The following is a 16,514-nucleotide window of genomic DNA, read 5'->3' on the forward strand; positions in this document are numbered from 1 at the left end:
TAAGTGTGTATCTTTGCCTTTGTATTTAAATACATGTGTTGAGGTCAAAATAAAGGGATCAGTTAAAATATATTGTAGAAGATGTAAGAAAAAGTTCTCAAAAGATTTATAATATATATGAAAATTAACAGAAGAAAAACAACTTCACGAAATAATTATCCCAAATATTGTCCTAAATATTCTTTCATTTTCCTAGGCCCTTCTCTTAGATGAAAGGATATGTGTTCATGAGAAGATGGAAGAACGGCATATATGTTATTAGGGAGCCACCATTAATTAGCTAAGTAAACTTGATCACATAAACAGATACAGATGAATGAATGTACAGACAAGTATGACTGTTTACATTAAATTCCTAGAGTCAATGGTTTAAATGAATAATGATTTGATGGATGACAGTATCTTTTAAAATCTTACCTTCAAATTCTACATTCATTTGAGAATCTTCAACACTAAAGTACGGAAAAGCAAATAAGAGTGATCCAGACCCTACTAAAAAGGAGGAAACTGTAATCCATCTTGGTATGTTTCCTTTTCCTCCATAGTATGCTATAAACACCACTACCAGGCAAGATGAAATATCATAAGTCAGTGACAAGAATATATTCTCAATGATGCTCAAATTATTTTCCTTCTTAAAACTGTCGGTGCTCAGATCTACAAGACCAAACACAACACCTAAAATGTGAAAAGAAGAAAAGAAGCAATAATCTGCATTAAATAATCTTTATAAAGACAAAATAGATCATCATTATAATCATTAAAAAACAATTCACAATGATTTAAGTTTATTTTAAATTACTCTGAATGCTTAAGATCTATAAAAGCCTAATAACTTCTTTTCCAAAAGTCTAATAAGACTTCAGTTCAGTTCAGTTCATGTCTGACTGTTTGTGACCCCATGGACTGCAGCACACCAGGGCTCCCTGTCCATCACCAACTCCCGGAACTTGTTTAAACTCACGTCCATCAAGTCAGTGATACCATCCAACCATCTCATCTTCTGTTGTCCCCTTCTCCTGCCTCCAGTCTTTCCCAGCATCATGATCTTTTCCAATGAGTCAGTTCTTCACATCAGGTAGTCAAAGTATTGAAGCTTCAGCTTCAGCATCAGTCCTTCCAGTGAATATCCAAGACTGATTTCCTTTAGAATGGACTGGTTGGATCTCCTTGCAGTCCAGGAGACACTCAAGAGTCTTCTCCTAACCTCTATGATTTGCTATTGAACTTTTTTTGTAACTATTTTTAAACAGTATTTATGAGTAATTTACTAAAGAATGTGTTCTTTTTAATCATTTCACTTAGTACTGATCTTTATTTCAATGTATTATGCTTCAATTATTTAAAAAACAGTAAGTAACAATCTGATGAATAAATTTTTATCTCCCATCCAGAATAGGAAATGAAACTTTACTGAAATAGTTGAAACTCCACATGTACTCCTTAAACACATTCTTCATTCGCATGCCACAATCCATATCCTATATTTGAAGTTTACCATTTCTGAACCATTTTAACACTTTTTTTGACAATGCATATATACATCCTTAGACAATTTAGAGTATCATTTGTCATGTCTTTGAACATTAAGTAAATGGTATCATATAGGTACATTTCTATAACTCAGCATCCAACTGGGGAAAATAAACATACTAAATATTTTAAACAGAAAAATTGATCTAGGGGTTGGTTATAAAAGTAATACATTTGTTGGAATGAAAAGAAGAAAGTTACTAATCAAAACTCATGAAATATATGCCACTAACTGGAGTGGTGACTGGAGTGGCAACAGCTACTGCTGCTGCTACTACTGTTGGAACTGCAATCACTGCCTCTTGCAGGAAGCCACGACCCACACACCTAATAATACTATGAAAGCTGGCTACCTCATAGTCACGTGCTATTTCCATGGCTCTTGCAGTTGCTTGAGACAGTGCTCAAAAGTACCTGACCACTGCAGCCTCCACTATTGTTGCTGTTGGAGCTCTATTCACTGCTGACTATAAATCCAGGAGCCTCACTTATCCAGTACTGCTGCCGTTGCCAAAATTATCACCAGAATAGAGAGAGAGAAAAAAAGAGAAAGGCTTCCCCTGCCCCTTTTTCAAATGTTCTGCAGCAGCCTTTTACTGGCAACACCTAAGTGGAAGCCAACTGTCAAGAAAGTCTGGTAAATGTAGTTTACAGGCTGCCAGTCCCCTTGGAAACAGGAGAGAGTCCAGAAGGGCAACAATGGAGTTTATGGGCAACAGACAAACAACTTGAAGAGTTGTCTCCCTCTGGACTACTCAGGACACATTTTCACCCTTCTTTCCATATTTAAACTTCCATACCAAATTAGCAGCAACATAATCATGCTTCTGCCAAATGTGTCTCAATAATAATTCTTACAAACAAAAATGTTCTCACTCTTTCCCCAGAAAGGTCACTCTTACCCTTCTTCAATCCAATCACAAACCTGAATGCATTTCTTCACTATAAAAATGAGTTGCAAGGTATAAATGGTATGCTGCTGCTTAGTCGCTTCAGTCGTGTCCAACTCTGTGCGACCCCATAGACGGCAGCCCCACCAGGCTCCCCCGTCCCTGGGATTCTCCAGGCAAGAACACTGGAGTGAGTTGCCATTTCCTTCTCCAATGCATGAAAGTGAAAAGTGAAAGTGAAGTCGCTCAGTCGTGTCCGACTCTTCTCGACCCCATGGACCGCAGCCCACCAGGCTCCTCCGTCCATGGGATTTTCCAGGCAAGGGTACTGGAGTGGGGTGCCATTGCCTTCTCCATAAATGGTATAATTAAATAAGTAAACAAAGATGTAGGCCTAACTAAAACTTTGAGGGGACGAGACTGCAAAAGAAATAATAATCGGACTTAGAACCACAGTTTAACAGACCTAAATTAGCAAGAAACAAGATATAAACATTTTTCTGTACCTAAAAGAATTTTTTCAACTCTCATTTTAGATGTGGCCAAGGAGGATAATGGCCAAGGCAAAGAATGCCCTGTTAGTAACTATGTTCATCTCTGGGGCTGGGGCATTAGTTCCTCCTCTAATTCATGAATATTTTGCAACCTAAAGTTCTCTTCCACAATACTATTCTGTTAAATAGTAAGGGAAAGAGAAAGAGAAAAACATAAAAATTGAAATACACACAAATGTATATATGTTGATGGCACCCTACTCCAGTACTCTTGCCTGGAAAATCCCATGGACGGAGGAGCCTGGTTGGCTGCAGTCCATGGGGTCATGAAGAGTCGGACACGACTGAACAATTTCACTTTCACTTTTCACTTTTATGCATTGGAGAAGGAAATGGCAACCCACTCCAGTGTTCTTGCCTGGAGAATCCCAGGGACGGGGGAGCCTGATAGGCTGCCATCTATGGGGTCGCACAGAGTTGGACAGGACTGAAGCGACTTAGCAGCAGCAGCAGCAGCACACATAAAACAAGAGAAAAATGCACAGTTGCTACATATTTTATTTAAATCTGAATATACCACAGTTAAAATTCATAACTTCCTTTTTCCATTATTCACCCTTTCTTCTTCCTCTAGGTCTCAAATAACACATATGTAGGTTACTATCATAAAGTATATGCCTCCCTCTTTAGGATAGTACCCAAACTTTTGATTGCTGTCTCCTAGCTGAAGCCTCATCTGAGTCTTTAATAGGATAATATAACAATCTATAAAGCTAAGGGTTTCTAGTTCATGAGCTGTGTAGTAAGGCCAGTGAATTCCATGAACATGAACGTCTTGATGTACATCTTTGGCTGTAAGATGAGTTCCTTCATTAAAAGCAATGTGATAATACATAAGATGATTATGATGGTGCATGAGGCACAGTCCAATTATAGTTGTTCTGGCAGAACCGTGGTGCTAAAAGAACCCAGATCTAAACATCTATTTCAGTAGGGAGAAATTAAACAAACAACATAATCAACCTGCCTCTAGGTAGCTGGTTTGTTTCTCTAGGGAATGAAGTTATTTCCTGGATTGTATTGAATTTTCCTGGTGGCAATTCAGGTACTCAAAAACGCAATAGTCAGATCAGCTCTGATGAAGATAAATCCTTGCATTCAGCTCTCATATAAACTTTATCTCAAATGCAATTATTGCTATAAATATGAGCCCATTGAGAACACATACAATGGCAGGGAAAAGAGGCTGATTAATATTCACAGAATAGTTTATCTATCTATGTCATTATTGATAGCTTCCTCTGCAATGGATTTCTTTTGGTGAACCATTCAAATAGGATAACTTTGCCCATTCAGAGACACATACTACTTACCTAACACTTTCCTAGTCACCAAATGGTCATCAAACCATTAACAATGGCAGCATGGTATCTAAGCAATACAGACAATCAGACATACTCTCTGATGTTTTGCCCACTGGAAAGATTTCCTTTTTCCTGTTTTTCAGGGCTATGCTGCTACATATAACATTATATTGTAGCATACATTGGCCTTCAAAAAAACCACAGGTTCACCAAAGATTATGTTCTTTCTTAGCAGTAGATGGTAGAAATGAAGAAACTTTTCCTTCATTTTAGAAGAGGTAGCCCTGCAGCATATCAGTCATATGCTGATTTATCAGCATATCCCTAGAAGCATCGCTGAAGTGGCAGGCAAATTTTGGGTATATAAGATATTATCTCCCATGACAGATTTTATGTTAGTCCATTCTAAGAAGGCTGGAATATGATTCTAGCTATTAGTCTAGTAGCAATGAGAGGTAGGATGGGTCAAGAGAGCAATCAGTATTCCCTTAACTCAGGTGAAGTAAATTCAATGTCTGCAAGCAAGCAATTGCTTTTTTGAGACATAGAAGAATGGTTGCCCATACTGGGAAAGGAGGTTCAGGATTCAGGGTTTATAGTTGTTGGATTCACGGAAATCCACACTAATGCTTTTGGCCCATTTCTCAGGGTTCCACTCCCCTCCAATCAATGTCCCAACTCTCACACCTGAGATCACATGAATTTATGAATTCAACTTATGCTGTAATTCTGCAAGTGTGGATAAGGGTTGCTCCAAACACACAGTATGAGGCTAAAAGGGAAAATTCTCACAGGACCATCAGAGAACCTCACACATTTTCTAATCGTGCCCTAAAATTCTCATTTTCCTTCTGTAACTTTTTCAGTGAAGTGAGAAAACAGTCAATCCCAAAACCTTGGCAGTCAATAATACTGCCATAGGAGTTAACTGCAGAAGCTATTGGTCTCCCAAAATTTTGACTCTAATAATAACTTTACCCCAGCAACATTTTAAATAACTCTTTTAAGTCACTTCATGTCTTGACTTCCAGTGTACCATTTTCCACAGCCACAAATACTGTTTTTTTCATTACTTTCAAGCCCAGTAAGGTCAGATAATCAATTTTGGATTCCTATCTTTGAGGGTTGATTTGTTTGTATTTTTCCTGCCTCAATGCCTGGTATGGAGTACTACATTTAAAAGCCATATAATTTTTGCATTTATAGACAAGCTAGTTTTATTACATTAATGAAGCCAAAAATTTAGTAAAAACCCTTTTCAAATATGTTTATACATCATGATATTTACAAGATAAAGGAATATTATTCCCGTTGCACATCAATACCTTAACTGATTTCTTAGCCACCTTAATTCATAATTTTTCCAAAGAATATGTTTTTTAATGTGTTCTTATTTCTAACTGAAAGAAAATGGACTGGAATGGCTGAATTTAACTCAGATGACCATTATATCTACTACTGTGGGCAAGAATCCCTTAGAGGAAATGGAGTACCCATCATAGTCAACAGAAAAGTCAGAAATGCAGTACTTAGATGCAGTCTCAAAAATGACAGAATTGATCTCTGTTCGTTTCCAAGGCAAACCATTCAATATCATAGTAATCCAACTCTATGCCCCAACCAATAACATTGAAGAAGCTGAAGTTGAATAGTTCTATGAAGACCTACAAGATCTTTTAGAACTAACACCAAAAACAGATGTCCTTTTCATTATAGGGGACGGGAATGCAAAAGTAAGAAGTCAAGAAACACCTGGAGTAACAGGTAAATTTGGCCTTAGAATACAGAATGAAGCAGGGCAAGGCTAAGAGAGTTTTGCCAAGAGAACGCACTGGTCATAGCAAACACCCTCTTCCAACAACACAAGAGAAGACTGTACACATGGACACCACCAGATGGCCAACACCGAAATAATATTGATTATATTCTTTGCAGCCAAAGATGGAGAAGCTCTATACAGTCAGCAAAAACAAGACTGGGAGCTAACTGTGGCTCAGATCATGAACTCCTTATTGCCAAATTCAGACTTAAATTGAAGAAAGTGGGGAAAACCACTAGACCATTCAGGTATGACCTAAATCAAATCCCTTACGATTATACAGTGGAAGTGAGAAATAGATTTAAGGGATTGGATCTGATAGAGTGCCTGATGAACTATGGACATAGGTTTGTGACATTGTAGAGGAGACAGGGATCAAGACCACCCCAAGAAAAAGAAATACAAAAAAGCAAAATGGCTGTCCGGGGAGGCCTTACAAATAGCTGTGAAAAGAAGAGAAGTGAAAGGCAAAGGAGAAAAGGAAAGATATACCCATTTGAATACAGAGTTCCAAAAAATAGCAAGGAGAGATAAGAAAGCCTTCCTCAGAGATCAGTGCAAAAATAGAGGAAAACAATAGAATGGGAAAGACTACAGATGTCTTCAAGAAAATTAGAGATACCAAGGGAACAATTTCATGCAAATATGGGCTCAATAAAGGACAGAAATGGTATGGACCTAACAGAAGCAGAAGATATTAAGAAGAGGCAGCAAGAATACACAAAAGAACTGTACAAAAAAGATCTTCACAACCCAGATAATCGCAATGGTGTGATCACTCACCTAGAGCCAGACATCCTGGAATGTGAAGTCAAGTGAGCATTAGGAAGCATCACTACGAACAAAGCTGGTGGAGGTGATGGAATTCCAGTTGAGCTCTTTCAAATCCTGAAAGATGATGCTGTGAAAGTGCTGCATTCAATATGTCAGCAAATTTGGAAACTCATCAGTGGCTACAGGACTGGAAAAGGTCCAGTTTACATTCCAATCCCAAAGAAAGGCAATGCCAAAGAATGCTCAAACTACTGCACAATTGCACTCATCTCACACGCTAGTAAAGTAATGCTCAAAATTCTCCAAGCCAGGCTTCAACAATACGTGAACTGTGAACTTCCAAATGTTCAAGCTGGTTTTAGAAAAGGCAGAGAAGCTATAGATCAAATTGCCAACATCTACTGGATCATCAAAAAAGCAAAACAGTTCCAGAAAAACATCTGTTTCTGCTTTATTAACTATGCCAAAGCCGTTGACTGTCTGGATCACAATAAACTGTGGAAAATTCTTCAAGAGATGGGAATACCAGACCACCTGACCTGCCTCTTGAGAAACCTATATGCAGGTAAGGAAGCAACAGTTAGAACTGGACATGGAACAACAGACTGGTTCCAAATAGGAGTTCCAAATAGGACTGGTTCCAAATAGAAGTACGCCAAGGCTATATACTGTCACCCTGCTTATTTAACTTCTATGCAGAGTACATCATGAGAAACGCTGGGCTGGAGGAAGCACAAGCTGGAATCAAGATTGCCGGGAGAAATATCAATAACCTCAGATGTGCAGATGACACCCACCCTTATGGCAGAAAGTAAAGAAGAACTAAAAAGCTTCCTGATGAAAGTGAAAGAGGAGAGTGAAAAAGTTGGCTTAAAGCTCAACATTAAGAAAACTAAGATCATGGTATCTGGCCCCATCACTTCATGGCAAATAGATGGGGAAACAGTGAAAACAGACTTTATTTTGGGGGGCTCCAAAATCACTGCAGATGGTGATTGCAGCCATGACATCAAAAGACGCTTACTCCTTGGAAGGAAAGTTATGACCAACCTAGATAGCATATTCAAAAGCAGAGACATTATTTTGTCAACAAAGTTCCACCTAGTCAAGGCTATGGTTTTTTCAGTAGTCATGTATGGATGTGAGAGTTGGACTATAAAGAAATCTGAGTGCCAAAGAATTGATGCTTTTGAACTGTGGTGTTGGAGAAGACTCTTGGGAGTCCTGTGGACTGCAAGGAGATCCAACCAGTCCATCCTAAAGGAGACCAGTCCTGGGTGTTCATTGGAAGGACTGATGTTGAAGCTGAAGCTCCAATACTTTGGCCACCTGATATGAAGAGCTGACTCTTGAAAAGACCCTGATGATGGGAAAGACTGAAGGCAAGAGGAGAAGGGGAGAACAGAGGATGAGACAGTTGGATGGCATCACCGACTCAATGGACATGAGTTTGGGTAAACTCCAGGAGTTGGTGATGGACAGGGAGGCCTGGCCTGCTGCAGTCCATGGAGTCGCAAAGAGTCGGACACAACTGAGCAACTAAACTGAACTATTTCTAATTGTTCTTATAAGATTAACTAATTCAACAAAGATGCTTTTATAGCTTTGCAGTGAGTTAACTCAGAAGGCCTGGGTTACACAAAAAAGGCCTGGCTTCAGGACTGGTCTTTGGCGGGCTCCTGGGAGAGGACTCTGAGCCCTTGGAATATTCTGCCATATAAGAGTACTTTTTATATGCTGGAGGCTTTGGGCCACAAAGTACCATTTTGGTCAGATAGTTTATGTTAGCAACATGACTTGCAGTGAATGCCTTTTCTCTTGTGTGTAAGGGGTGGGATAATAGAGTCTGAGTAGCTGAGGTCAGTCACACAGATATTGCATGTGTACATGACCGAGACCTCCCTTCAAAAAAAAACAAAAACCCTGAATACCCAGGCTCACATGGTTGAGCTTCCTTGGTTGGCAGCTCTTTGCAAGTGTTGTCATATACACTGTTGCTGAAAGTATTAAGCAGTCCCTGTGAGTCCACTGGGAATGGACAATGGAAGCTTGGCCTGGTTTCTTCTGGGCATTGTCTCATGTGCCTTTTCCCTTTGTTAATTTCAATCTGCATACTTTCACTATAATAAATGATATTCATGAGTATAACATCTTTCTCTGAGTCCTTCTAGTGAATCACTTAGCCTGAGTGAGGTTTTAGAGATGTCCAAAGTAATAGTTAATAAATTTTAAAGTGGTTAAGGCCTCCAAATGGCTCTTTATTGCAAAGCATAATATTTTCATTGAGAAAACACTCTTTATAAGTATGTAAGTATCTAACAAGCTAAAGAAAACACTACTAAATAAAGAATATCTTCAGTTATATCTTTGCACTGAAATATTTCAGCCTAACACTCAGTTAGAAAATCCTTCTTTGACAAATACTTTACAAGACAAAGTTCTTCAAATAAGTTGTCTCTGTTTGTGATTATTTTGAATATTTCACCAAGTTTAAGTGTCCAAAGTAATAGGTCTCCTTAATTTCAATTCAATACATGAAAATGAATCATTGTAACTTACTAAATTTTAAAAACAAAAGCCACATGAACAAATGCATTGTCCCCAGTTTATATAAACATGTGTGTGTGTATATACAAAATCTAATTTCAGAAGATGGAAAAGGGTGTAAGCAGCATTCTAATTTATGAGATCAGGGAGTAAACATAAAATTTACCTTTGTAATTCTGCTGAAGTGTATAGCAAAATATCCTTCTTGAGGTTTATTAAACTCTAATCATTTTCTTGAAAGATTAGCAGCAATTATCATTAAGGTTTAAGCATTTAACTGTGACTACTACAGTAAATCTTATTAAAATAACTGAAAAAAAATTGACAAAATCTAACACCTTTTCATAATAAAAACACTTGATGAAAACATGATTCAAAAACACATGAAACGCTCCTTTGAGAGAAGGAGAAGGAGAACTTCATAAATTGGTGAAGTACATATATGCAAAACCTACAGCATACTGAAAAATTTAACTACCACCTGCTCTATACAGAGGTAGCATATGATCCAGCAATTTCACTCCTATAAATTCCAGGGAAATGAAAACATGTGTCCAGGCAAATACTTACACACAGTTCCAGATCCACGTTTAAGGAGCTAAGAGGTCACCACTATATCCTAAGTAACAAACCGAATAGACTGCAAAAATAACACTCTTCTTGGATACATACAAGATGGGAAGACACAGGGCAAACTTGATAAAATTTTGAATTCAAATGTCATCATAATTCATTAACCCATACATTTAATTTTGTGTTTGATTTCCAGAAATATTTGGTTAAAAAAAGTGATAGCTTATTTCAGGGCTTTCATGGGAGCCCTCAACTTTTCAGACAAAAACTTGAGCTGAGAGTTAACAAACCCAAGTCTGTCATTTTTCCTTCACAAGTGCTTCAGTTCAGTTCAGTTCAGTCACTCAGTCATGTCCGACTCTGCGACCCCATGAACTGCAGCAGGTCAGGCCTCCCTGTCCATCACCAACTTCCGGAGTTTACCCAAACTCATGTCCATTGAGTCGGTGATGCCATCCAACCATCTCATCCTCTGTTCTCCCCTTCTCTTCCTGCCCTCAATCTTTCCCAGCATCAGGGTCTTTTCAAAAGAGTCAGCTCTTCACATCAGGTGGCCAAAGTATTGGAACTTCAGCTTCAACATCAGTCCTTCCAATGAACACCCAGGACTGATCTCCTCTAGGATGGACTGGTTGGATCTCCTTGCAGTCCAAGAGACTCTCAAGAGTCTTCTCCAACACCACAGTTCAAAAGCATCAATTCTTCGGTGCTCAGTTTTATAGTCCAACTCTCATATCCATCACATGACTACTGCAAAAACCATAGCCTTGACTAGACGGAACTTTGTTGACAAACTAACGTCTCTGCTTTTGAATATGCTATCTAGGTTGGTCATAACTTTCCTTCCAAGGAGTAAGCATCTTTTAAAGTCATGGCTGCAATCACCATCTGCAGTGATTTTTGAGCACAGAAAAATAAAGTCAGCCACTGTGTCCACGGTTTCCCCATCTATTTCCCATGAAGTGATGGGACCAGATGCCATGATTTTGTTTTTCTGAACGTTGAGCCAACTTTTTAACTCTCCTCTTTCACTTTCATCAAGAAGCTCTTTAGTTTTTCTTCACTTTCTGATAAGGGTGGTGTTATCTGCATATCTGGGGTTATTGATATTTCTCCCGGCAATCTTGATTCCAGCTTCTGCTTCCTCCAGCCCAGCGTTTCTCATGATGTACTCTGCATAGAAGTTAAATAAGCAGGATGACAATATATAGCCTTGACATACTCGTTTATTTGGAACCAGTCTGTTGTTCCATGTCCAGTTTTAACTGTTGCTTCCTAACCTGCGAACAGGTTTCTCAAGAGGCAGGTCAGGTGGTCTGGTATTCCCAAAGGGCACTCAAAACATTCCACCCAACACCTGGGTCCTTATAGTCATCATTACTATCATAAGGTAAACTATAGCATCCACTCAGCTTTCAAGGTACATGCTCACCTGGCATTTTATCCCAGTCAAGCACAGGTAATACCTTGATTAATTATGATACCACCACATGCCAAGAACTACTACCCATTTTCCACTGGCAAAGAGCTCAGCATTTCACTCAAGATTAAAGGCCCCCAAAAAAAAAACCCTAAAATTCCAGCTTATGAGTATATATCTTCTGGCACTACTCCAATACCAATTCCATACTATTCTGAATCCGATCAGAAGAGAGAAACCACACAGTAATTTGAACAAGAAAAGTTTAACATAAAGAATCATTAGCTATAATGGGGGATTTGCAAAACAAGGCATTAGGTAGTTACAAGTAAAGTGAAGTGAAGTGAAGTTGCTCAGTCGTGTCTGACTCTTTGTAACCTCATGGACAATAGCCTGCACCAGGCTCCTCTGTCCATGGGATTTTCTAGGCAAGAGTACTGGAGTGGGTTGCCATTTCCTTCTCCAGGGGATCTTCCCAACCCAGGGATCGAACCCACGTCTCCCGCATTGTAGACAGACGCTTTACCATCTGAGCCAATATAGAAACAGCCAGTATGAGGAACAGTCACTTCCCTTAGGACTGAGAGAAAGCATTCAAGGGCTAAAAGCCAGACCTTGTGAATAGGGCACAGCTGTGGCTTACTGAATGACCAAGAAGTCACTGTGATGCCATGCTAACAAAACTAGCAGGAAATCTATACTCTAAAACTTCGTGGTAGGTCTCCTATGTGCTGGGGAGATCTCTTCACGAGAGATGCCAGAGGGAGCTGCCAGCCACTGAGGGCTTCTGGCCACCGTGTACTACAGGAGAGGGATACCAGAGAAGATGCAAACACGCAGGAGCCTGATGCTAGAGAAAGCTGTACATGCTGCAGAGGCTCGCCAAGCAAACACCCTGGAACCAAGAAGCAATATTTCCTGTGCAGTGGCTCTCCAGTACCTCCGACTGCCAAAGTTGAACACAGTTACAGCTTGGGAGTGAGGGGTGGAATTTAGAGGGCCCAGGTCCATTTTCACAGAGTAGGCAAAATGGATGTGTGGAACTGAGAGGCAGTCAATTGACAAGTTGATTCTGAAAGACTCAGGTAGGTACCAAATCTTACATAAACTCTTTCAGAAAAAAAGAAGAGAAAGGAATGCATCCAAATTTAATGAAGCCAGTATAACCTGATACTAAAGACAGGCAAAAACATTCCAAGAAAACTACAAACCAATATCCTCATTAAAAAATATTCTTAGCGAAATTTTCACAAACTGAATCCAGCAATCTAGAAAAAAAAGAAAATAAGATAGCAATAAGGGTTTATCCCAGGAATACAAGGTTGATTAAACATCCAAAAATCAAAAAACACAATATATAATGTTAGTAGAATAAATAAATAAATGTGATGGCCTCAATTGATACAGGAAAAAAACACTTGATAAAATTCAACACCATTGATGATAAAAAAAATTCCCAACTAACTAAAAATAAAAGGGAACATCTGCAAACCGGTAACAAGTATCCACAAAAATTCTGCAGTAAATATATTTAATTGTGAAAGGCTAAATGATTTCTATCTAAAATCAGGAAAAATAAATGAATATCTATTTCAAAACGTCTATTCAACACAGTACTGGAGGTCCTAGTCACTGTAAGAAAGCAAGAAAAAGAAATAAAAAGCATACAGACTGGGAAGAAAGAAGTAAAACTGTCCTGATTCACAGATGACATGATCATGTAGTTAAAACTTCTAAAGAATCTGCCAAAAGGCTCCTAAAAGTAATAAATTACTATAGCAAACCTGCAGGAGCGAAGACCTAAGTAAATAGGTATACAACAGTCAGGTATCAGAACACTCGATATTGTTAAGATCTCAATTTTGTCACTCACCATTCTGAAGCAAGGCTTTCCTGTATCTGTTTGTTTACCAAAACACTCATTCATTCATTTCCTTATTCAAAAAGTATTCTACATCCCCAGCTATTACTGTACCTATTTGTCAAGGCATAATTTAAATCCTTCTTTCCCAAAGAAATGTCTTTGATGATTTCTCAAGACAAACAAATTGATGACTATTTATCAATCTTTGATCCTCTCATATGGTTCTTATCATATACAGCCTCTTTACTGAAGTTATTTAGATACAGCATTTTAGAGCAAAAAGAGACCATGTTTGGCAGCCTCTGTGCTGTGATTCATGGGGTCGCAAAGAGTCAGACACGACTGAGAGACTGAACTGAACTGAACTGAATATCATCAGTGTAAAAAGGTTTGTGAAGAATATACATGTCATGGGAGTGGTGAGTGTTGTGGCCAAGTAGAAAATATATGCCCCCTCTATTGTTTAGTCGCTAAGTCGTGCTCAACTCTTTGCAACCCCAAAAGCTGTAGCCTGCCAGGTGCCTCTGTACATGGGATTTCCCAGACAAGGATCAGATCAGATCAGATCAGATAAGTCACTCAGTCATGTCCGACTCTTTGGACACCATGAATTGCAGCATGCCAGGCCTCCCTGTCCATCACCAACTCCCGGAGTTCACTCAGCCTCACGTCCATCGAGTCAGTGATGCCATCCAGCCATCTCATCCTCTGTCGTCCACTTCTCCTCTTGCCCCTAATCCCTCCCAACATCAGAGTCTTTTCCAATGAGTCAACTCTTTGCATGAGGTGGCCAAAGTACTGGAGTTTCAGCTTTAGCATCATTCCTTCCAAAGAAATCCCAGGGCTGATCTCCTTCAGAATGGACTGGTTGGATCTCCTTGCAGTCCAAGGGACTCTCAAGAGTCTTCTCCAACACCACAGTTCAAAAGCATCAATTCTTCGGCACTCAGCCTTCTTCACAGTCCAACTCTCACATCCATACATGACCACAGGAAAAACCATAGCCTTGACTAGATGGACCTTTGTTGGCAAAGTAATGTCTCTGCTTTTCAATATGCTATCTAGGTTGGTCATAACTTTCCTTCCAAGGAGTAAGCATCTTTTAATTTCATGGCTGCAGTCACCATCTGTAGTGATTTTGGAGCCCAGAAAAATAAAGTCTGACACTGTTTCCACTGTTTCCCCATCTATTTGCCATGAACTGGTGGGACCGGATGCCATGATCTTCGTTTTCTGAATGTTGAAGCTTTAAGCCAACTTTTTCACTCTCCACTTTCACTTTCATCAAGAGGCTTTTGAGTTCCTCTTCACTTTCTGCCATAAGGGTGGTGTCATCTGCATATCTGAGGTTATTGATATTTCTCCCGGCAATCTTGATTCCAGCTTGTGTTTCTTCCAGTCCAGCGTTTCTCATGTTGTACTCTGCAGACAAGGATACTAGAGTGGGTTGCCATTTCCTTCTCCAACGTGACCCTCTAAAGGCATTCAGATTCACATTTTTCGTCCATCTGTGCGGACAAACATTAAACACCTTAGAGTTTGGGTTCTCTGATATCGTCTGATGTCCCACACCACCTCTTTAATTCACACACGAGGAAACAAGATCCTGGAGGGAAGTGGCTCCGTCAGGGCGTCTCAAAATTGTGGGTAGAAGCAGAAACCACCTGGTGGTCACATTCTTTTCTACCTTATTTTAATCCTCTAAGTGACTCAGCCTTGAGTGAAGGAGGTTCTCTGGGTTGGTGACCAAACACACCTGGCGAAATGACTCAACGACACCCTCATCCCGTCAAGCTACCTGGAGGCCAGGCCCCACTGCGAGGAAGAAATACGTCAAATCGGGGCCTGAGTAGCTGAAGTAAACCAGGGCGGGGCCCTGTGAACCTCCGCTGATTTCAGATGCTCCTGGAGAACGCTGGCGGGTTCATCCACATGGAGCTGGGCCTCCCCTCCACACCCGGACCTCCCCACCTCGCCAGGGTAGGGGGCTCTCTGCCCTCTGGCGCCCCCCTCAGCCCTCCCCAGGCGCCTCGCCCCTCATCTGCCTCCTCAGTGTAGGGGGCCCTCTGGCGCCCCCTTCAGCCCTCCCCAGGCGCCTCGCCCCTCCTCCGCCTCCTCAGTGTAGGGGGACCTCTGGCGCCCCCTTCAGCCCGCGCCAGAACGCACTCTCCTCAACGCAGCCCCCTCGGCGGGCTTACATTGAGCAGTGACCAGAATGCAGAAGAAAATCAGGAAGCAACGAACGTTGTTAAAACGCTGACACCAGGGGAAAACCAGACAGCTCCAGCCGCAGGGCCCCTCCAAACTCCCTTTCCGGTGTCCGAGTCCGGTCTTGGCGCCGCGCCGCGTGGCCCCGGTCTGGCCGCCTCCTTGTTTGCTGAAAGCGCCGAGCTTCAGGAGGCTAACCGGAAAGATCCTGAGGTGCGGGCGCTTCGGCCCGGCCTTCTCGGCCTCGGCCGCCGGTGGCCCGGTGCTCTTGGAGGGCGCGCCCTGCTCGGCCTGCGACTGCACCTGCTCTGGGGCCTGCGCCACCTCCGGCTGCACCTGCACCAGGCCCCGCTGCATCGCGCTGAGCCGGGGCCGTGGCTGGTCTCAGCCAGAAACAAGCCTGCCGGGCCTGGAGGTCGGGGACCTGTTGGCCACCAGGGCCTCCTGCAACCCCAGCCTTCAGGGGGAACGTTTCTTCTTGGGCAGGAGGCAAACGTCCCGCGGGGAGGTTGGCAGTTGCCCCAGGAGAACGTCCGGGGCTGCTTCCTGCTTTGCTTCCACGTGGGGCAGGGGGTGGGGTGGAGGGAACGCTAGTCCTACTGCGTGTGTGTGTCTGTGTGTGTGAGAGAGAGAGAGTAACTCAGTCGTGTCCGACTCTGCGACCCCATGGACTGTAGCCCACTCACCAGCTCCTCTGTCCATGGGATTCTCCAGGCAAGAGTACTGGAGTGGGTAGCCATTTCCTTCTCCAGGGGATCTTCCCAACCCAGGGATAGAACCCACAGTTTCCTGTTTTGAGGCCGATTCTTTACTGTCTGGGCCATCAGGGAAGTCCCCTCACTTTTGCTAGATTCTTATAACTGCTCACATGGACAGGGGCCCCCAGAGGAACTCGGATGAAAGAGATCCATTAGCGCCTTCAATCCACAACGATCCAAGGATACTGCTTCTTAATACTTAACTCGTTAGGAGGCAAGGGAAGGGGAGTTCTGTTTAGTGATGAGACAGTGAAACCGTCTCCTGGTCTC

The 16,514-nt window shown here is 41.5% G+C and overlaps 1 protein-coding gene across 1 annotated transcript in view; it reads right to left on the reverse strand.

Annotated features, from left to right (window-relative positions):
- Positions 1-16,008, reverse strand: part of SLCO6A1 (solute carrier organic anion transporter family member 6A1) — a 114,135-nt gene extending 98,127 nt beyond the window's left edge. Inside the window, exons 1-2 of the mRNA XM_086413282.1 lie at positions 15,477-16,008; positions 418-678 (exon numbers count right to left, since the gene is read on the reverse strand). Of these exons, the coding sequence (XP_086269408.1) occupies positions 418-678; positions 15,477-15,843 (628 nt within the window). The 5' untranslated portion in view covers positions 15,844-16,008. The remainder of the gene's footprint in view (positions 1-417; positions 679-15,476) is intronic.
- Positions 16,009-16,514: the final 506 nt, after the last annotated feature.

Source organism: Bos grunniens, chromosome 7 (assembly GCF_055505025.1).
Source record: "Bos grunniens cultivar Pamir isolate PY7600 chromosome 7, Bosgru_T2T1.0, whole genome shotgun sequence".
NCBI classification, from domain to species: Eukaryota; Metazoa; Chordata; class Mammalia; order Artiodactyla; family Bovidae; genus Bos; species Bos grunniens.